This window comes from Mobula hypostoma, chromosome 22 (genome assembly GCF_963921235.1).
Source record: "Mobula hypostoma chromosome 22, sMobHyp1.1, whole genome shotgun sequence".
Taxonomy (NCBI): domain Eukaryota; kingdom Metazoa; phylum Chordata; class Chondrichthyes; order Myliobatiformes; family Myliobatidae; genus Mobula; species Mobula hypostoma.
In genome coordinates, this window is record NC_086118.1 from 14,725,575 (window position 1) to 14,747,625 (window position 22,051).

The window sequence follows — 22,051 nt, forward strand, 5'->3', positions numbered from 1 at the left end:
GGCCAGTATACCAAAAGCTGCAAGTGTGGGGCAGCTGCCCGTGGGGATTGGAATATCCCCTCCAATAATAGCAGACCGTGGGCGGACAATGGAGGGGGTAGTGACTGGGCATTTCCCAGTGGGCTCAGACTGGCAAAACTGGAAGAGATGAGTAATCAAGACAGGGCTAGAGAACAGGCACCAGAACCTACCTACCCTCCAGACACGGCAGTTCTCTTTCTTCACTCGCTCTCTGCCCTCCTCCCTAAGTTGCTTGACTCCAAGCTTCCTTAGAATCTTTCCATTCCAGCCCCGACCATTCTCAGCCAGAAAGCCCTATGAAGCCAAGAACTCCAAAAGGTTTACGGTTCTCAGAATGAAGCGATCTCTCCTTGGACCAGCCTAACTTGGTCCAGAGTATAGGTCCCTCTCATTTCTCAGCTGCATAAGGACTACAAGGTCCTTGGTCTCAGTCTGAGAGAACTCCCAAGTCAACACCCCCAATTGTACACAGTCAGCAGCCTGCCAGAGGCCATTCACATTACGGAAATTCATTCTCAAAAAAATCATTACCTAAAAATTTGTGATGTGGAATAAAATTAATTCTCATGGAACTTATTTGGGAAAAAATAAGTAACCAAATGTTATTTTGCTTTAAGCAACACACACGAAATACTGGTGAACGCAGCAGGCCAGGCAGCATCTACAGGAAGAGGTACAGTTCGACGTTTCAGGCTGGAACCCTTCATCAGGACTCAACCAAGGGTCTCGGCCCGAAACATTGACTGTACCTCTTCCTATTGATGCTGCCTCGCCTGCTGTGTTCTACCAGTATTTTGTGTGTGTTGCTTGAATTTCCAGCATCTGCAGATGTTCTCGTGTTTCTATTTTGCTTTGTTGATGTACATATAGATGGCACTACTTCACATTATAGAAATTGTATTGCGGGCCGTTTTCTAGGCATGCAATCCCCCTGTAACACAGGGGTCACCAGTATCTGTACATAACACAACTCTCCACCCTGGGCTGAAGATCGCTCAGTGTGGGCCGCACCCCTGGGCGATAAGACCATCTGGTAGTACCCCCTCTCTCCAGGGTACCACTGACTAATTTCTCCTCTGTCCTACTCCAGTTCCAAGGAATCGCCGTCATCAAACGCAAGCTGGAAGTGGAGCTCCAGCAGCTGATGACTGAGCATGAGGAGCTGACCAACGAGTTCAGAGGCTCGGACGAGAAGGCGAAGAAGGCTGTGTGTGAGGTAGGATCTGCCCCATCTCTCAGAATGGTCTTGTTGATGGGTTGGACGGTTTCTGAAGGGGGCAGGGCATGTTTTCAAAGGAGTGTTGGGCCTGCTGAGGTGAGGGATTGGATGCAATAATTTGTATTTTGGGACTTCCATCTGGATTAGACATGAAGGGAAAGAGTGTAGTGCTGCCCCAGACCTTGGCACTTCATTGAACTTACCCTAATTTATCCCTCACTGCAACCAGTGCAAGTTCTGCTAGTTTGCAGATGACACATTTCATGTGCCTGATGCCCTTTAGCACAACAGCAGAAGTCACCCAAATTATAGGCCAGTAAGCCTGACTTCAGTGGTGAGTAAGATGTTAGCGTTTATTATTAAGGATGAGGTTCTGGGGTACTTGGAGGCACGTGATAAAATAGACCAGAGTCAAAGTGCTTTCCTTAAGGGAAAATCACGCTTGACGCAAATCTACTGGAATTATTGGAGGAAATAACAGGCAGGACAGACATAGGAGAGTCAGTGGATATTGTTCACTTGGATTTTTAGAAGTCCTTTGACAAAGTACTGCACATGAGACTGCTAAAGACCCATGATAAGACAGGAAAGATGCTAGCTAGCATGGATAGAAGATTGCCTGACTGGCAAAAAGCAAAGCCTGGGAATGAATGGGGCCTTCACTGATTGGCTGCCGGTGACCAATGGTGTTCGCCAGGGGTCAGTGTTGGGTCCACTACTTTTCACGTTACATGTTAATGTTCTGTATCAAGGGACCGATGGCTTTCTGGACAAGTTTGTGGACGATACAAAGATCGGTGCAGGCACAGGCAGTGGTGAGAAAAACAAGGAGTTTGCCAGAGGACTTGTACAGATTAGGAGAATGGGCAAAGAAGTGGCAGATGGATTACACTGATCAAATCACAAACAAGAGAAAATCTGCAGATGCTGGAAATCCGAGCAACACACAAGATGCTGGAGGAACTCAGCAGGCCAGGCAGCATCTATGGAAAAGAATACAGTCAACGTTCCGTCGACTGTAGTTTTTCCATAGATGCTGCCTGGCCTGCTGCGTTCCTCCAGCAGCGTGTGTGTGTTACACTGTAGGGAAATGTTTGGTCATGCACTTTGGTAGAAGGAATAAAGGCATAGACTATTTTCTCAAAGGGTAGTGAATTCAGAAATCAGAGGTGCAGAAGGACATAGTACAGGATTCCCTAAAGATTAAAGAATGCCTGAAGAAATTGCTCATCCAGATACTTTTCAAATGTGAGAGTGCCTGCCTCCACCGCCCGTGTCATCGTTCCTGTCTGTCCTCGGCCTGCTGTTGTCGACCAGTGACTAACCACAGTGATATGGCCTGCAGCTTCCACAGTATACTCTGAAGTTGTGTCAGTGACTCCCACTAAACTCCAGTCTCTATTGCTGCCAAGAAATTTAACGGAAATGTGGAAGAACAAACAGGTGGAGCAGGATGGGTCGGTCATGCTTGGAAGTGAAAATCAAGTGGCCAGGTTGGTGGTGGGGGGAACGAATAACTCTACACTCAGTCTCCAGGAGCCATAGATCTTAGAATCACCCTCAGACCAGAACATTTTAACTTGCGTCATTCAAGAGCAGCTGCTGTAAGATCTCATGCACCAGATCAAGTGTTTTCTATTAAATCAGTTTTAAATAGCTTGCGTTATAAGCAGTCTACCAGCTGGTTTTGCATCATTTACAGCTCCATTGACTTGTCTGCAATCTCATGTTTCACTGCAGCAAGTGTGGAGGCTACCAGCAGGGGGCAGCAACGCACCATGTACAAGCAGTTCAAGCAGCGATTAGATTTGGAAGAATTATTTTACCCTTCTGCTGGGCGATGAGCTTACATTTCAAACCATATCTATCTTATCAATGGAAATTTAAGTTGTAAAATCTGCTGAATGTTAAAATGTGCAAACGTTGCTGCTTCCAATGCAGCTCTTATGGCTTGTACCCGGTCCTAGGAGAGTTGTGATGGCCAGGATTGCCCGTGACTACGCCCGAGTCTTGCGGACCTAGAATCCTTACTCATATAAAGTGGGATTAATTGACAGAAATCCTAATCTCCCTTTTATGGATCTCTTGGGAGAACATGGAAGGAAAACAGCTGGAATAAAGTGGATAAACTAATCCCTAGATTCATTGTATCATAGTTACATAGCACAGAAACACTTTGATCTAACTGGTTTCCATGCCAACCAAGATACCCATCTTATTTGCGCACACTTGACCCATATTCCTCTAAACCTTTCCCCTTCATATACTTATCCAAAAGTTGTTATCTCTACTTCCTCGTCTGGCAGCTTGTTCCACATGTTCACCAGCCCCTGTGTGAAAAAAGTTACCCCTCAGATCCCCTTTAAACCTTTCCCCATTCACCTTTGTCTATGCCCTCTTTAGACTTCTCTACCGGTCCCTCATAAATTCATAGACCTCAACAGGTCAACTCTTAGCCTCCTTAACCCTAGGGAAAAGAAATCACAGCCTGTTCAATCTCCACTTATAATGCAAACTCTCCACTCTGGGAACATCCTTAATGAGAGGGTCATAAGGATGACACCAAAATTCGGGGTGCCGTGGACAGTGAGGAAGGGTATCATGGCTAACAGATGGATCTATGTCAGCTGGAAAAATGGACTGAAAATGGCAGATGGAATTTAATGCAGACTAGTGCGAGGTTTTGCACTTTGATAGGACCAACCGGGGAAGGTCTTACATAGTGAACAGTAAGGCACAAAGGTATCTGGGAATACAGCTCCATAATTCGTTGAAAGTGGTGTCTCAGGTAGATAGGGCCATAAATAAAGCTTTGGCACCTTGGCTTTCATAAATCAATATACTGATTAGAGGAGATAGGATACTATGATGAAGTTATATAAGGTTGGTGAGACCTAATTTGGAGTATTGTGTGCAGTTTTGGTCACCTACCTACAGTAATAATGTAAGCAAGGTTGAAAGAGCACAGAGAAGATGTTGCCAGATCTGGAGGACCTGAATTTTAAGAAAAGATTGAATAGGTTAGGACTGTATTCTTTAGACTGTAGAGGGTGGAGAGGAGATTTGATAGAGGCACTCAAAATTATGAGGAGTATAGATAGGGTAAAGGCAAGCAGGCTCTTTCTATGAGATTGGGTGGGACTACAACCAGAAGTCATGGGTTAAGGGTAAAAAGTGAAAAGTTTAAGGAGGACATGAGGAGAAACTTCTTCACTCAGAGGGTCATGAGAGTGTGGAATGAGCTGCCAGCACAAGAGTTGCATGCAAGCTCAATTTCGGTTTTAAGAGCAGTTCGGGTACGTACATGGATGCTAGTGTACGGAGGGCTTTGGTTCTGGTGCAGGTCAATGGGAGTCAGCAGTTTAACTAGATGGGCCAAAGGGCCTCTTTCTGTGCTGTGACTATGACTTATACAAAATGGAGAAAAAGGCCCATCAGCCCAAGTCATCCATGCTCACTGAGATCATCTTTGTGATTCATCTCTAGTTTAATTAGTTCCTTATTGAACATAGCACTTCCAGTACACACTGGAGGTGAAGGAGATGGACACTTTGGATGCGGGTGAGATTAGAAGCTCACCGACTACCTTTACATGGCCAGCCTGATTGTGGAATGCAATTAGGACAGGCCTCAGATGTTGCTGTCAGCCAGCTGGGACTGGTCTAGCACAGCTGTACGGTATCCAGACATTGGGATTTGCTGGTCTGGAAAAGGGAATCAAATTCCCTTCAGATTTAGGTCCATTGTGTCTTCAGTAAGTCCAGTGGCTGTGACAATGCTATTGCTGCCGATGTCTATCCAAGTCAAAGGATTTAGAGTTGGTCCAGTGGTTAAATTATGACCAGTAACCAAGGGCTTTGGCTGGAAAATGCCAGATGAATGCCAGTGAATGTCAGCAGGAGGGTGGGATTTCACACCCATCAGCTTTCTGAGGGAAATTGAGTTCCCACCTTCCCTCCAGCAAGGTGACAGATCCTGTGACCCTTCTCCACGGAGTCCTGATCAACATTTACCCTGCAACTACTATCACCCAAATGCAGCATCCGTCAGAGGGAAATGGGCAGGCCAGAGGAATTGTCTCAAACTGAAGTCTGGACTGTCCATTGCCCTCCACAGATGCTGCCTGACCCAGTCTCCTTATATTTTTGCTTGGGAATTGAGTGATGTGACCTTGGTGTGGTTGTAGGAACAGAACACTGATGTTGGTTTGCAATAGCTTGCCTGTAGGTTTTATGTATTCTGGTGGTTGTGCTATGGGTCATGTTAAATCCCATAAATATATTGGAGGGCAAGGGTTACTGCGGCCCTGTAATCTGCGGATTCTGTGTCCAGTTTGATGTCTTGTTCTTCAAAAGCCCTTTCCATGCAGAAGTAGGACTCAGCTGGAAACTACTTCTCCATTCGAGAGATCCGTTCTATACTGTCCTGTCCAGTTGTTCCATTAGAGAGGCCCGTCCTGTACTGTCCTGTCCGGTTGTTCCATTAGAGAGGCCCGTCCTATACTGTCCTGTCCGGTTGTTCCATTAGAGAGGCCCGTCCTATACTGTCCTGTCCGGTTGTTCCATTAGAGAGGCCCGTCCTATACTGTCCTGTCCGGTTGTTCCATTAGAGAGGCCCGTCCTATACTGTCCTGTCCGGTTGTTCCATGCGAGAGGCCCGTCCTATACTGTCCTGTCCGGCTGTTCCATTAGAGAGGCCCGTCCTGTACTGTCCTGTCGGGTTGTTCCATTCGAGAGGCCCGTCCTGTACTGTCTTGTCGGGTTGTTCCATTAGAGAGGCCCGTCCTGTACTGTCCTGTCCGGTTGTTCCATTAGAGAGGCCCGTCCTGTACTGTCCTGTCCGGTTGTTCCATTAGAGAGGCCCGTCCTGTACTGTCCTGTCCGGTTGTTCCATTAGAGAGGCCCGTCCTGTACTGTCCTGTCCGGTTGTTCCATTAGAGAGGCCCGTCCTGTACTGTCCTGTCCGGTTGTTCCATTAGAGAGGCCCGTCCTGTACTGTCCTGACCGGTTGTTCCATTAGAGAGGCCCGTCCTGTACTGTCCTGTCCGGTTGTTCCATTAGAGAGGTCCGTCCTGTACTGTCCTGTCCGGTTGTTCCATTAGAGAGGCCCGTCCTGTACTGTCCTGTCCGGTTGTTCCATTAGAGAGGCCCGTCCTGTACTGTCCTGTCCGGTTGTTCCATTAGAGAGGCCCGTCCTATACTGTCCTGACCGGTTGTTCCATCAGAGAGGCCCGTCCTATACTGTCCTGACCGGTTGTTCCATCAGAGAGGCCCGTCCTATACTGTCCTGACCGGTTGTTCCATCAGAGAGGCCCGTCCTATACTGTCCTGTCAGGTTGTTCCATCAGAGAGGCCCGTCCTATACTGTCCTGTCCGGTTGTTCATCAGAGAGGCCCGTCCTATACTGTCCTGTCCGGTTGTTCCATCAGAGAGGCCTGTCCTATACTGTCCTGTCGGGTTGTCCAGCTTGACCCCTTTGTGAGCTGTGCACCCCTCCCCCCACATTGCTGCCAGTGTTGTCCAGAATCCAGGAATATGTCCAAGTCCCCTCCCTGCCCATACCTGTCTCTGACCCCACACATTGCTCCCTCTCTCTCTTGTTGTCATGACAACCTGGCCATTCCAAGCCAACCTTCAATTGCCTCTTCCTTTCCCTTCAGGATCTCTGCTCCACGAGTCTGTCCACCATGGTAGAGTTCTTGTGCCTGTTCCTATAATATTAAGTGATGGTTCGTCAGTGTGCCTGTTCCTATACTGGCCCATGGGCTCGGTGTGTGCACTCTCTGAGCTGGTGGACGTGACACTCTGAGCCGGTGGGCTCGATGCTCTCTGAGCTGGTGGACTTGACGCTCTCTGAGCTGGTGGACGTGACACTCTCTGAGCTGGTGGACATGACACTGCCTGAGCTGGCGGATGTAACGCTCTCTGAGCTGGTGGACGTGACAGTGTCTGAGCTGGTGGACTTGACGCTCTCTGAGCTGGTGGACGTGACACTGTCTGAGCTGGTGGACTTGACGCTCTCTGAGCTGGTGGACGTGACACTGTCTGAGCCAGCGGATGTAACGCTCTCTGAGCCGGTGGGCTCGATGCTCTCTGAGCTGGTGGACTTGACGCTCCCTGAGCTGGTGGACGTGACACTGTCTGAGCTGGCGGATGTAACTCTCTCTGAGCTGGTGGACGTGACACTGTCTGAGCTGGCGGATGTAACGCTCTCTGAGCTGGTGGACTTGACGCTCTCTGAGCTGGTGGACGTGACACTGTCTGAGCTGGCGGATGTAACGCTCTCTGAGCTGGTGGACTTGACGCTCTCTGAGCTGGTGGACATGACACTGTCTGAGCTGGCGGATGTAACTCTCTCTGAGCTGGTGGACGTGACACTGTCTGAGCTGGTGGACGTGACACTGTCTGAGCTGGCGGATGTAACGCTCTCTGAGCTGGTGGACTTGATGCTCTCTGAGCTGGTGGACGTGACACTCTCTGAGCCGGTGGGCTCGATGCTCTCTGAGCTGGTGGACTTGACGCTCTCTGAGCTGGTGGACGTGACACTGTCTGAGCTGGTGGATGTAACGCTCTCTGAGCTGGTGGACGTGACACTGTCTGAGCTGGTGGACTTGACGCTCTCTGAGCTGGTGGACTTGACGCTCTCTGAGCTGGTGGACGTGACACTGTCTGAGCTGGCGGATGTAATGCTCTCTGAGCTGGTGGACGTGACTCTCTCTGCTTTTTGCTCAGGTGGTCAGGCTGTCTGAGGAGCTGCACCATGAACAGGACCACGCCCTGCATCTGGAACGGGTGAGGAAGGGCCTGGAGGTGCAGGTCAGGGACCTGAACAGCAAACTGGAGGAAGCTGAACAGCTGGCACTGAAGGGAGGGAAGAAGATCATCCAGAAACTGGAAGGACGGGTAGGACTGGGGGAAGGGGGTGTGGGGGAACGGGGAGGGGGGCGAGTAGGTGGGGGTGGACCATGGGAGGGAGGAGGGGGTTGTCTCAAAGGGCATGGAGCCCAACAGATACACAATTCACACCTGATTGTCAGATATTAGAATCTTTGGTAAACAGACAGGGTTGAAGCATTTTGTACAAGGTTCTTGGATAGGGACCCCTGAGTATTTGGTGTCCAATGCAAGGCTAGCAAAATGCCATTTCTTCACTCCTTCTATTCCCTTACTCTCCCTCTTCACATCCCACCCCCACTCCGGGCTCCCTTTACCCAGGTCGAGCAGGCAGGACAAAGTCAGCTGGACCACGCCGTGCTTTCCAGCTCTCAGTGTATAGACCTGGGTGACAATCCGGGATGGAGGCAATGGTAAATGTAAATCTGAAGAAGGGTCTCATTCTGTAGCATCAGTTGTCCCCTAGATGCTGCCTGACCTGCTGAGTTCTTCCAGCATTTTGTGGTGAATGTAAACTGCTATAGCACCCCAGTGAGAAGATGGGTGATGCCAATTGGAATTTAAGTTGCTTTCATAGATCTAGGAGCAGACCTTGGATTTAGGATATTCATCAATGGTCCATAGAGCCAGGTCTGGCTGCTGGGTAGCTGAAGACCAGAGGTGTTTGGAGTGATTCCCAAGCCCGTCCTCACTGTGGCCGTTGTCAAGATGGAGGCTTTTCTTTTTAAACTGGAAACACTCACAGAACATCTGTGGAGAGACAAGGTTACTGTTTCAACTCCATCAAAGGATCCTCAACCAGAAATATAAACTCTTATCTCACTCCACAAATGCTGCTAGGCCTGCTGAGTGTTTCGAACCAACATCTCCTGTTTTCATCTGCTTTCTTAAACATTTTAAGCTGATTATGCTTTTTGAAATCAAAAGAGGTTTCCCTTTCTGGATGAAATGTGGGGTGTTTTTCACCTGCCTTCCTCAGTTTCCTGTCTGGAAGAATGGTGGTGATGGAACAGGCTTTCAATGAAGGATGCCATGAGCACGTGCTGGGTTGTTGACTGGTGTCTCCTGGGGCAGGTGAAGGAGCTGGAAGTGGAGTTGGACGCAGAGCAGAAGCGTCACGCAGAGACCGTGAAGACCCTGCGCAAGAACGAGCGGCGACTGAAGGAGCTGGTGTTCCAGGCTGAGGAGGACCAGAAGAACCAGCACCGCATGCAGGAGCTGGTTGAGAGGCTTCAGAGCAAGTTAAAGGCCTACAAGAGGCAGGTGGAGGAGGCGGTGAGTGTGGTCCTACCAGAGGGGGCAGTGGCGGTCCATTGCGGGCACATGATTCTCCTATCCCACCCCAGCCCACTACACTCTGCCCTGTAGGAACCTAGAGCAATGCTGGTTTCCCAAATTTAAAACAACTGAAAGACAAATCAGTAATAGTGAACAAGTGCCTGTCATTGTTGCATTAGGAGAATCACCTTGCTCCCCTTAATCTCTGCCCTCAGACCTTATCCCTTTCGCCTTCCCCCTTTCTCTCTCTTCAACGTCCTGCTCTGACCTCCTCACTCTCTTTAACCTTCCATCTAACCATAAGACTTGGGAGCAGAATTGGGCCATTCAGCCCATCAAGTCTGCTTCACTATTCCATCATGCCTGATTTATTAACCGTCTCAACCCCATTCTCCTGTGTTCTCCCTGAAACATCTCCAAAATCCCCTGTGTCCTTAATAAAGTCCTTATTTATCGACCTCCACTTTAAATATACCCGAGGACTTGGGTTCCACAGCTGTCTGTGGTAGAGGGTGCCACAGCTGTCTGTGGTAGAGGGTGCCACAGCTGTCTGTGGTAGCGGGTTCCACAGCTGTCTGTGGTAGCGGGTTCCACAGCTGTCTGTGGTAGTGGGTTCCATAGCTGTCTGTGGTTATGGGTTCCACAGCTGTCTGTGGTAATGCACTCCACAGATTCGCCACCCACCAACTGAAGAAAATCCTCCACATCTCTCTTATAAAGGAACATCCTTGTATTCAGATGCTGTGCCCTCTAGTTCTGAACTCCCCCTTAAGAATTGTCTATTACCCTTCTTCTTCCTGACACCTTTGAATTTCTATCATACTGCTGGTGTATTCAACAGTGAAGACTGATGCAAAACACAGTTCACCTACCATTGCTTTGTCACCCATCACTATCTCTCCAGCTTCACTTTCCAGCAGTCCGGCATCCTCTCTCGCCTCTCTTTCACTCCTTATATATCTGTAGATCTTTTGGTATCATCTTTTTTAGTACCCCAAATTCTACCTGTCATCCCTTCATCTTTCTCCTCAGTCCCTCTTTCTCCCTCCTCGCCTAATCTTCAACACTCAGCCACATTCCCCCCAATCTCAATGCATCTGTGAAAGAACCAGAATTTATAGATTCCCTGTAACAAACATCTCCGTTCAGCCACCAGCAGAATGCCTATGCTAGGTGAGGAGATGGAAAGCACATTGCTGGCAGGTTGTTGGGGGCACAGAACAGCTGCCTGATATGGGGCGGTGAATGGACTATCTCTGCATGTTACAGAGCACCCTGGCTTGCTTTAATGTATTTAGTAACCACCATCCATAACATTACGTTCATGTTAATATACTTCCTTTCAGTGAACAATTTAATCTGATTGTACACAGGGGATTTTGGAGATGTTGTGCAGTAATAACAGGATGAATATTGGAAAAGAGTCAGTAGTAGGTTGGCATAGACTCCATGGGCAGAAGGGCTTTGGTCCCTGTTGCAACTCACCAATATCGAGGTAGACGTATTGTCACTTTTTCACTGGGCAATGTTCCAGTATTTCCCTTCCCAATGTTAATGCAGATCCTTCTGCGAATTTCCATATGATCTTTAAAGCTTGACCAACCTGAATATAATGGCCCTGAGCAATCTGATATTTAGTTTTTATTTAGTATTGAGCTACCGTGTGGAATAGGCCCTTCCGTGACTTTGAGCCAAGCCACCCAGTAATCCCCTAATTTAATCCGAGCCTAATTGTGGGACAGTTTACAATGGCCAATTACCCTACACGCCTTTGGACTGTGGGAGGAAACCCACGCGGTCTCGGGGAGAACGTCCAAACTGGTTACCGGCAGCGGTGGGAATTGAACCCAGGTCTCCTGTATTGTAAAGCGTGTGCTAACCACTACGCTACTGTACGGCCCTGTTGAGCAAGCTGTCCTGAGTGTAGTCCCTGGGACCCAGTTTAATCCTAGTGAACTGCTGAGGGAATTCAGACGTTGACAGGTTTCCAGCAGACAGACTCGGACCTTTCCGCAATCACAGCACTGCAATCCCTCACCACCTCTCTTTTGTAGGAAGAACAGGCCAACATGAATCTGGCAAAGTACAGGAAGACGGTCCACGAGTTGGATGATGCCGAGGAGCGTGCTGATATCGCAGAGGCAGCGCTCACCAAGATCCGCACCAAGAACCGGGCCAGCTTTGGCAAAGGCTACTCCTCGGTAAAAGCTTCCATCGCTAATGGCGAGAGGTTGAGAGTGTGGATGGTTGTGCGACCATGTTTTAGTGTGACTGCTGACTTTACGGCAGATTTAATAGAATTCAGAATGCAGACAGGCTGGATGTAGTTTATAAATCTAACTTTGCACAATTATCACACTCTTACTGCCTTTGCCAGCCTTCGACAAGTGTTAAGTCTTTTGTCACCGAGCTTCAACATAGAATACAACAGCCTGGGAGCAGGCTATTCAACCCACTACATCCATGATGCCAATTTAAACTGCCATGGTTCATATCCCTCCATTCCCGTACCCCTACATCTGCCTCATCCTCTTGAACACCGCTATCATGTCTACTTCTACCATCTCCACGAGCAACACGTTCCAGATGTAAAAAGAAACTTGTCTTCTAAACCTCCTTTAAACTTCCTCCTCTCACCTTAAAGATTCTCCCTTTGATTGATCTGTCTTTTTTTAATTAATGGTCCAAAACCTGCAGATGCTGGAAATCTGAGGCACAGTGCTGAAGATACTCCTCAGATTCGTCTACCTGAAACATAGAGAGTTGGGAAGTTGCAGGTGAAAGACCCTGTGTCAGAATCTGCAGATTCTTCTATCTGAAACATAGAGAGAGTTGGGTAATTGCAGGTGAAAGATCCTGTGTCATAATCTAACAACCTCACTTTTTCCACTTTCTCCCCACCACCAAAATCAATGTCACCAACCTTCACAGATCCATCCCCAATTGGCAGAACTGTTGGTCTATTGAATTCATCAACCTATTCTCCCTGTATATCCTTCCCCAAAATCTAATCAACTCTAGCCGATTTTTACCAGTTTGCTGACAAAGTAGCAACGATTTCTCAGTCTTACCTCAAGGGTGCATTCATATATTCAGAGGCAAACACACTTGCAGTGTGACTTCTAATCCGGCTGCACAAGCAATCTAAATGCAATCAGTCCAGTGGCCACCATCTGATCTCAGCTATTAATGTTAATGCTGCCAAGGGCAGGCAAACAGCCAGCCAGCATACTTGTTTAACTACCGTCTCTGTGCTCCTGCTTTCCACTATCCAGATTCCTACAGCCATCCCATGAATTCTCTCCCCACTTCTTTCTCATCTATTACTGTGGTGCCTGGCTCAGGAATTCCACTTACAGTCAAAGTCTGCAGGACATCGAGGAGAAGCACTCTCCTTTTGCATTTTTGAGCCTCACAGAAGAGGCCCTCCAGAACAAAATCAAGGCTGATTAATAAATGGTGATTCCCAGGTCCTCTTGTCCTCTCTTTACGAAATCCTGCATTTCTTTTCCCACAGTCGCACAGTCAGTATATCGTTCTAGAACTCTCAACAAAACCCAGGATACAACTAAGTGATATTGCCCTTTTTCTACAGGGTTACAACTCTCCGTTCGCCACCCTTGTCAGGTCCCCTAGCTCGGCTGGGTCGGAAGGAAGAGGAGAGAAGATGCTGAATGATGATGATTCTACCTCTCTCATTCCTACTTACCTGAATTCCCTTAAGAAGCTGATTATTGAATAATTCGCCAAAGAGGGCCCCTCTCATGCACTAACTAGAGTGGATGGGGAAAGACATTTACCACTGGAGCGACGTGCAACACAAATGGTACCGGCATCTCCATGTCTCTGCTGTGTGTAGGAGCTGACAGTATCTATGGAGAGTCAGACTGGGGGTAGGAGCATCAAAGTAATACTCAACCAACAGCATTTCAACAGGATCTAAAAAATATCTGTCATAAGTAATTGCATGCATGCGTGGTTTTTAGCGGTTGGGAACAATGGCTCACAGATGCAAAGAAAGCCGCAACTGAGATGGTCCTCTGATTGAATTGTTTGCAAACAATTGAACGTGGAGTATAATGAGACAATAAAACTGTTAAACCCGGTCACTTATCCCAGAATCAGAGTGCACTTTGGTGTGTTCTACCCCTGTAGCTCAGTGTCATCCCTTGCTTCCCAGGTTGTCAGAGAAGCTCCTCCCTCCTGTAGCCTTAAAACTCAGTACAACAGCGTTCCAATTCAGATGTTAAAGCCACACTGGAAACATATGAAAATTTAAAAGAGACCCATTTTTGTATCACTGAGAAATTGCATTATATTTATATTTTATATATTATATATATTATATATATATTATGGACGACTTAGTTGATTTTATAATACAGCTTATAACTCCATGTTTGCAGATGAAAATATCTAGATAATCATTTAATCACCTATAACCTTAGTGTAATCCATGGTAACTGTTAATATTATTGTGCATTTTACATTGTAATAAACCACTGTAATCTTTTGCCTGAACAGTTTTTTTTTGAAGGGGAGCAAGCTCCAGTTATAGCTGGGATGTAGAGTTTCTGCAATGAATTGACAATGGCTCCTCACACCAAATAAAATATCCAACCATTTACTCTTGTCACCTCCACTCTCACTCAAAGGGCAAGTAGTTGGTTTTCAAGACCTTGCCCGTGAGCAGCTGAGGGGAAAGGCCCAAGCTATCAACCAGTTATCTTTGGGATGTTAAAAATCAGAACAGCGTGACAAAAAAAAGGCACTATTTTCTTTCTCCTTCCATGCAACAAGAGCATAATAATATTGTAAATTAGTGAGATTTTGCAGATGCTGGAAATCCTGAGCAGCGCACACAGTCTGATGGAGCAATGCAGTCGGTCCGTCAGCATCTGTGGAGGGAAATGCACAGTCCACTTTCATCGGGACTGGTACTATTGTAAATATTGTGTTACAGATTAAGGGCCAGTACTTCATAGCACTACAGATGCTGACTCTGCAGCAAGCCTCAAAATGCAATGGGTAGATAAGCAAACCAGTGGTAATGTCCTGTTTGACACCAATGTTCTCCCACATTGAAACCCAACTAACACTCAGAGCTCTATTGAGCAGGCCACATCATTTGCCTGGTCAGCACTATTCTGAACCACCCATAATGGCAAGGCATTCCCAGATAGCCTGAGGAAAGTGATTCAAGGACATTGGCAAAACCTCCTCGGGAAAGGCACATCATCCCTGCAGACTCTTGGGAATCCTCCACCCATAACCAAAGTTGAAAAGAAGCTTTCAGAATGGTGGTGAGAACCTGAAGGCCAGGTGTCAGGCAAATGAGTGTGTAAAGAACACACCGCACCTGCCCCCACCCCCCACAAACCATCCAGCTGCCCCATCTGTGAAGGGACATACTCCACTCTGGAGTGGTAAAAGGAAGTCAGTAATGCTATCAATTCAGTTGTTAATTGAAGACGTTTCTGAAAATGGAATTCATAATCACTACAGTAGCATAGTGATTAGCACAATGCTTTACAGTACAGGCAACCCAGGCTCAATTCCTGCCACTGCCTAAAAGGAATTTGTACATTCCCCCTGTAAATGTGTGGGTTTCTTCTGGGTGCTCCAGTTTCCTCCCACAGTCCAAAGACATAGGTTAATTGGTCACTGTAACTTGTCCAGTGATTAGGCTCAGATTAAATCAGGGGTTTGCTGTGCGGCGTGGCTCGGAGTGCTGGAAGGGTCTATTCTGCGCTGCTTCTCAATTAATAAATAAATAGATTCACAACAGGGAGAACTCAAAAGATTCATCAGTTAGGGCAAGGGTAAAAGAACGATCACGTATAATTGTATCTTCACATTTGGAAGGTCTTTCAGTTGCTGAGATGAAGGAGCCCGTGGTGATTTGCAAGCTAATGTTGGACTCCAATAAATCAGGTTTCCACTTAAGCAATGCAGTCTGCTCAAATGACAACATTAAGGTTCTTGATGGCATCTCCAGAGCCATCAACCAAAGTTGAGTTTGGTTCAAATAACAATGATTTGCACATTTACTTATGAAGATTCATGAGATATTTAAAACAGGCACTAGACCAGTCATTTCATTTAAATGTCATTTATTGTACATAAAACATTCTGATTTTAGCAGCTACAGCCTTTAAAAGCAATTTCCTTTTCATTGAGAGTGTGAATGTTTTTAATAACATCAATTTAACTAGAGGACATTTATCACAACTTGCACAATATTTAAAGCAACATACACGAAATGGTAAATAAGAAACATTATGTTGCTGCAGATACAGATTAAGTCCATCTTAGGGTACTTTCACATGAAAACATCGTAAGTAACGGCCATCTGGTCAGACAACATGCTGTTTTATGGAAAATTAATCATCCCCTTTTATAGTATATAGAAATTCAGAATATCATAGAGAAACTGCACTATTGTAACAAGGTTATTGGTTTATGAAATCCAAATGAATTTAAGATATACAAAAAGCATTTGTGCTTGAAAAAGTTGTGGACAAGTTAGTCATACATTGATAAAATGCTCTCCAGTAACATTGTATAAACTTGTTAACTATGTATCACATCATATTCAAATTTGTCTTCTATCTATATAAAAAAAGCAGAGAATAGCACCAGTAGAGCTAGATCCTGCAATGTTAAGTTAGCATGTTAAGATGCACAGGATTGGAATTAAATCTGTTGAGGTCATTTGAAACTTTTCTGGCCTTCCTTATATAAAGATTAGCAAGGTCAAAATTCAGCACAAATAGCTTTTCCAGAGAGGAAGCTTGCCTCTCTGTCCTTTGTAAACCAGAGTCATCTCTACTTATTGGTGGAAAATCCCTGGTGCCCAAGGATAATTTAACAGTTTGCCCCTTAAATTGACCCAGACAGATGTTCATTAGTCCATCCTTCATGACGTGGACTGAGGGGACTGAATTAAATCGCTACGTGGTTTCTAAATGGTGCCTTTCTAATCAACTTTGCACTTAAGTTAATAACAGAAAAGCAGACCAAAACAATCTTAGTTGACAGCACTCTAAATCTCACCTGTTGGATTCACTTGGTTTTAATGAGAGGCACATACGCAATTATTAAATGAAACAAATCATTCCTCCATTCAGTACAACTCCATTGAAATCTTAGCTAACTGCAGTGGCCTTGTTGACAGTGCTCTGCATTAACACTGCTATTTTGGATGCTGTGGAGGTGATCATGTTTTGAAAGTCTCTTTAGATCAGGGACGTCCAACCTGGGGTCCACAGACACCTTGCTTAATGGTACTGGTTCATGGCATAGAAAAGGTTGGGAACCCCTGCTTTAGATAGTCAGGTGGAACTAACACAAGAAAATCTGCAGTTGTAGCACAGTCTACATCCTAGAACTAGGACTCCATCCTCAGTAGATCTGCCAAGTTCCTCCAGCATTTGCGTGTTCACCCATAGCAACATGAATCAAAGAAGCTGTATGCAGATGGAAAAACTCTCAAGGCAACATTAACAGAGAATATTCCATTTATGCTGAAGTTGTTGGTTTAGCAGACAGAATTACTTTATGGCTGTTCTAATGAATTTATTTTGTGCAATTTCAATCTATCATTACTTGACTGGTACATTGACATCTGCACAACGAGATTTTAGAATAGGATAGGCTCATGTGTATTTGCATACTAAGCAATGTCATGTGGAACCAGACAGCTATCTTGCTCCTAACCTCCAAGGAAAGACTCCAGGAGGGAAGGAAATGCTTCACAGGCTTACTTAGGCAGAACAGCATTTGGCTGCCAAAAAAGCCAATCAAATCTGCTCCAAAACATTAATAATTAGTGCACAAAGAACCAAGATTTATTTACACCAAGCAAGCAAAATTAGAGGCAAATGAAGTGAACAGAGAAAAAAAATGCAAAAATAGTCTCAAGCACAGAAGAGGCTGCTGTGATGTGTCATCAAGTACTGACTATATGCACAGTCAGACAGATAAGGAGATGTAGACAAAGTGCAAGACACTTATACAGAAAACTCTCCAGTTATTTGAGTAAACAAAATAAAAATCACTTCAGTGACAAACTCCAGCCAAGAGTGGGTGGAGGTGGCTGCCTTTCTGCAGAGGTTAATGCAGAACTTCAATTCTCGCTGAACTCCAGTTCCATAACTTGGTGAATTTAAGTGGAACATTTTTAACTCATTGATGGTTCTTTTAGTAGAAGCTCCCGATAATCTGGAACTAGAATTCCAATCACATTCAGACACTAGGATAATTCACACTAGTATGTTCATATTCAGAATATACTGAACAACACACTTGATCGTTAAAAGCCTTAACAGAGCTCTTACATTTACTCTTCAATTTGAGCTCATCTGGTTCTGAGATACAATAAACTTCAGATGTGGCTACCTGCAAGACCTATCACTTGGCTGAGAATGCAAAATTAGGGGTGGGGGGCGGGTAGTCAGAAGTCTGAAATGGTTTTCATGTGAAAGTGCCCTGTATTACTCAAGGGACAGCCACACTGCACTGTTTTCAGGAATGTAAGAAGAGTTGAGGGATGGGTAGGACACAGAATCCTGGACAGCTGAAGCACTCTTTTTTATATACATGCTTAGCATGCAAGAGAAAGCTTTTCCACCATTGCTGGTGAACGGGCAGTTTGATTTGCAAGAAAACTCAAACTAGCACAAAATACAAACTGCTTGACACAGATGGCTAAATATTTAAACATTTTTTGTTTCATATACACAAAAGGCACTCTGTAATGAGCTTGCACTGTCACTTCCATTGCACTTTGATTCCTTGATACAATCCATCCACCTGAAGAGCAGCAGCAGCTAACTGCTCGGTTAATGCCTGTGGAAAAGAAAATCATTCCAGCAAAGGGCTTACTCTATAATTCCATGTCTACCGGCCGGATGTGGCCTGTCTTGTGCTCTTTTACCCAGAGCTCTCTGTCCTTGGCAGGGTCAACCTTCTGAAGCAGCTGATCCACTGGTTCGATAGTCTAGAGAACAAGGAGAGAAACACGGTCATAACCTCTTCCATTATAAAATCAGTGTTTAGAACCAGGCATCTAAATCTCAAAATAAAGGATCAGCCATTCCAGACAAGAGAAGAAATTCTGTAGACTCAAGTTTAATTCAAAATACTAAAGAAAAAAAAAATAAACTTATCTACAAATACTTAATCAGTTTTACATTTATAGTAATTTTCCTTTCATTATTTACATCCCTGAATATCAGAAGTTATTAAAAGATCATCAAGGTGCCTTAGGCTTTCACAGCTGACAAGACCTCAGTCTCTGCTTGGGTGCCTTGAAAGGCTGGTCGGGTGTTCAGAGGATGGAGTCTCACCACTGGGTGGGTCTTGTTGCTTAGTGACACAGGGCATCCAGTCCAAGTAAGCAGAAGAACCAGTACATCCTCGATGCTCAAAATAAGATTTTATCAAAGTTCGCATATATTACCATATAGTATCTTGAAATTCATTTTCCTGCAAACAGTTACAGAAAAATAAAGAAATGCAATAGAATTTAGGAAATTCTATTTCCTTCATGCAGGATGCTAGGGAGCGGAAGTCATGTCCCTGTCACTTCAAACTGGGCTGAAGTTCCCCACACCCACCTCAATGACCTCGCTTTCCATGGTGGCAAATGGTGACTTCCAGAGGCCATACCTGGCTTTCTGAAAGTCAAGTTCGTCCAGTCCTTCAGGCTCATTAGGAGACTGCAAGATCACTGATGCATTTTGACAATTCAAAAGTGCATCTCTTAAAAGTGAAATTATGGGCTGCAGATTGCAGCAATAACAGTTCAGAAAAATGTACATCTAGCAACACTGTGCTCACAAAATGTCACAGTACATCACCAGCACCAATATGCTTGTAAATTTATTCGTTATTTATTACATCTTTGCGTTCTTTGTATGAGATATATAAATGTAACCTTGTTCCGTCAGTTACAAAATGCCTTCCTTCTTATTAATTGTCTGCTTAGTAGCTGTATTCAGTCTTCATTGTGCTTACTAGAAAGAAGCCAGGGATTATTAAATCATTGTTTGTTCCTTTTGTATCACAAAGAATTTCCACACCCCTCTCCTGAGATGTCCCATGCTCCATTTGTACTTATATAATACCCAAGTCTCAATGCACCTATTAAACTTATAAACAAGTTCAGAAGTTATGTAACTCTGTAGTTTAGTGAAAACGCATCATATTTCTCCTTTAGTCTTTGCATTTACCAGGAGCTGATTTTTACTTTACTTTATACTTTATTGTCGCCAAACAATTGATACTAGAACATACAATCGTCAGAGCGATATTTGATTCTGCGCTTTGCGCTCCCTGGAGTACAAATCGATAGTAAATATTAAAAATTTAGATTATAAATCATAAATAGAAAACAGGAAAGATAAAGTAAGGTAGTGCAAAAGAAACCGAGTGGCAGGTCCGGATATTTGGAGGGTACGGCCCAGATCTGGGTCAGGCTCCATTCAGCAGTCTTATCACAGTTGGAAAGAAGCTGTTCCCAAATCTGGTCGCATGAGTCTTCAGGCTCCTGAGCGTTCTCCTGGAGGGAAGAGGGACGAAAAGTGTGTTGGCTGGCTGAGCTGTGTCCTTGATTATCCTGGCAGCACTGCTCCGACAGCATGCAGTGTAAAGTGAATCCAAGGACGGAAGATTGGTTTGTGTGATGTGTTGGGCTGTGTTCACGAACTCCTGCAGCTTCTTCTGGTCTTGGACAGGACAACTTCCATACCAGGTTGTGATGCACCCTAGAAGAATACTTTCTACGGTGCATCCATAAAAATTAGTGAGGGTTTTAGGGGACAGGCCAAATTTTTTTAGCTTTCTTAGGAAGTAAAGGCGCTGGTGGGCCTTTAAGCCATCCAACCACAAAAATAAACATGCATTAAGATCTTGTTGTGTAGGTTTTCCATATTGATTGCCATTAGGCTCTAGGCTGTACAATAGAGGGTCACCCCTTGAGTAAAAAATTTCAAATTTTCCTCTCCAAAAGAATAATCACTTATCACTGTTTGAATAAGAATGAAGTCCAATATGTTACATAACTAGTGGACTGCTGACTTCCCCAAACCTTTAGAGTTTTATTCTAACTCCATTTATCTGAACAAACACTGAGTAGTCTTCCCAGGATGGGAGTTCAATGTTCACAGTAAATCTTATTATCAAAGTACCTGTACTGATAATAATTTGGAAGAGCTGATTGTGGACTTCAGGAAGAGTAAGACGAAGGAACACATACCAATCCTCATAGAGGGATCAGAAGTGGAGAGAGTGAGCAGTTTCAAGTTATTGGGTGTCAAGATCTCTGAGGACCTAACCTGGCCTCAACATATCAATGCAGTTATACCAGTACTGGAGTGCAAGTCTAACACTCAATAAACATCAGTGACAAGAATAAATATTCTCTATGAACTCTTGATGCAGTTTACTCAGGTGGGCTTGTGCCTCAAACAGAAACAATTTCAAACATAAGTATGCAATTTTAAGAACACTTGCCTAAATTTTGTGGTTCGATATAATCATTTATCCATGTAAGCAGAATTCTCAAAGCCACTGACAATGACAGCAATTTTTCTTACTATTTTCTGACTCCACCTAAAGTCTAGCAAGTGAGTGTGGTTGTAAATAGTCACCATAACGTGATGGGAAATTCACTTGAAGAACCTATGGCAGTACTTGACAAAAGAAGAGCTGTAAACAGGAAAGAATTCTATTCATTATAAAACAAGTTCTTGAGCTTAAATATTTTTATTATTATAAAACAAAAATATTTGAAAATACTTTGCTTATTTATGAATGTATTGTAAATATTAAAAACATTCAAGGATTTCAAAACAAAACTAAGCAAGCATGTAGTTTACCAACAGTCATAAGTTTCCATCAATTTTTTGGGATAGGCCTTTTTTGACTACTCAAACCCATCTCTCTCTGTCTGTCTTGCACACACAATTACATTGTAAAAGGCTTTGTCAACACATTTGACTTCATCCCAATCATTGCAAGCGTGACTGTTTATTGTAGGTCAGATTTAGTTCACCCAAGGTTTAGGAGCAATTATCTTCACAACCTTGCCTATCATTAGATCAACTTGCCAATAGTTAAAAGGCTTATTCACATGTACCCATTCCAGTAGCGCTCAGATCTCATTTCTAGATATTTTCTCTGCCAGAGAATTCTTTAAAGAAAATAAAAATCATTTCATTTTTTTGGTTCATTAACAGTTTAAGCTAAATATTGCATACATCAACCTTATGAATTAAATTCTGTGGAACGTGGGAAGCACTTTCAATATAATCAACAAAGATTGGCCCGTGAAATGTTATTAAGAATATTAATCCATCAAATATAATACTTTGTATCTTTTTCTGTAATTCCTTCTTAGACATTTTGAAGTCATACAAATGAACATTGCCTGACACTGAGCTTTGCATAAAGGGTTATTTCATTTCAATCAAGGTGTGAAAAGAACTTGGTTGGGAATTTATACAAGGCAATGTTAGAAGCAAATGCTGGATTTCATTTGCTGCTAATGCATTTACTTTAGGGGCAATATTAGTCAATAATGAACTACAATGTGCCCAGAATGCACATTCCTTAATGGTGACATTGCTGAAGAAAG

General features: G+C 44.5%; 2 protein-coding genes across 14 annotated transcripts in view; one reads left to right on the top strand and one right to left on the bottom strand.

Moving 5' to 3' along the window:
• Positions 1–14,204, top strand: part of LOC134360180 (myosin-16) — a 339,036-nt gene extending 324,832 nt beyond the window's left edge. For 4 of the 11 annotated variants that reach the window (XM_063074228.1, XM_063074225.1, XM_063074226.1 and 1 more), the window contains exons 16-20: positions 1,112–1,237; positions 7,972–8,142; positions 9,208–9,408; positions 11,466–11,612; positions 13,007–14,180. In XM_063074228.1, coding sequence (XP_062930298.1) covers positions 1,112–1,237; positions 7,972–8,142; positions 9,208–9,408; positions 11,466–11,612; positions 13,007–13,153 — 792 coding nt within the window. In that variant the 3' untranslated portion in view covers positions 13,154–14,180. Of the gene's footprint in view, positions 1–1,111; positions 1,238–7,971; positions 8,143–9,207; positions 9,409–11,465; positions 11,613–13,006 lie in introns of all 11 variants that reach the window. The other 7 variants (XM_063074218.1, XM_063074220.1, XM_063074222.1 and 4 more) reach the window with 5 other exon arrangements.
• Positions 14,205–15,524: 1,320 nt separating this feature from the next.
• The window catches only part of gas7b (growth arrest-specific 7b), a 526,445-nt gene continuing 519,918 nt past the window's right edge, over positions 15,525–22,051 (bottom strand). For all 3 annotated transcript variants that reach the window (XM_063074230.1, XM_063074232.1, XM_063074231.1), the window contains exon 14: positions 15,525–18,412. In XM_063074230.1, the coding sequence (XP_062930300.1) occupies positions 18,299–18,412 (114 nt within the window). In that variant the 3' untranslated portion in view covers positions 15,525–18,298. The remainder of the gene's footprint in view (positions 18,413–22,051) is intronic.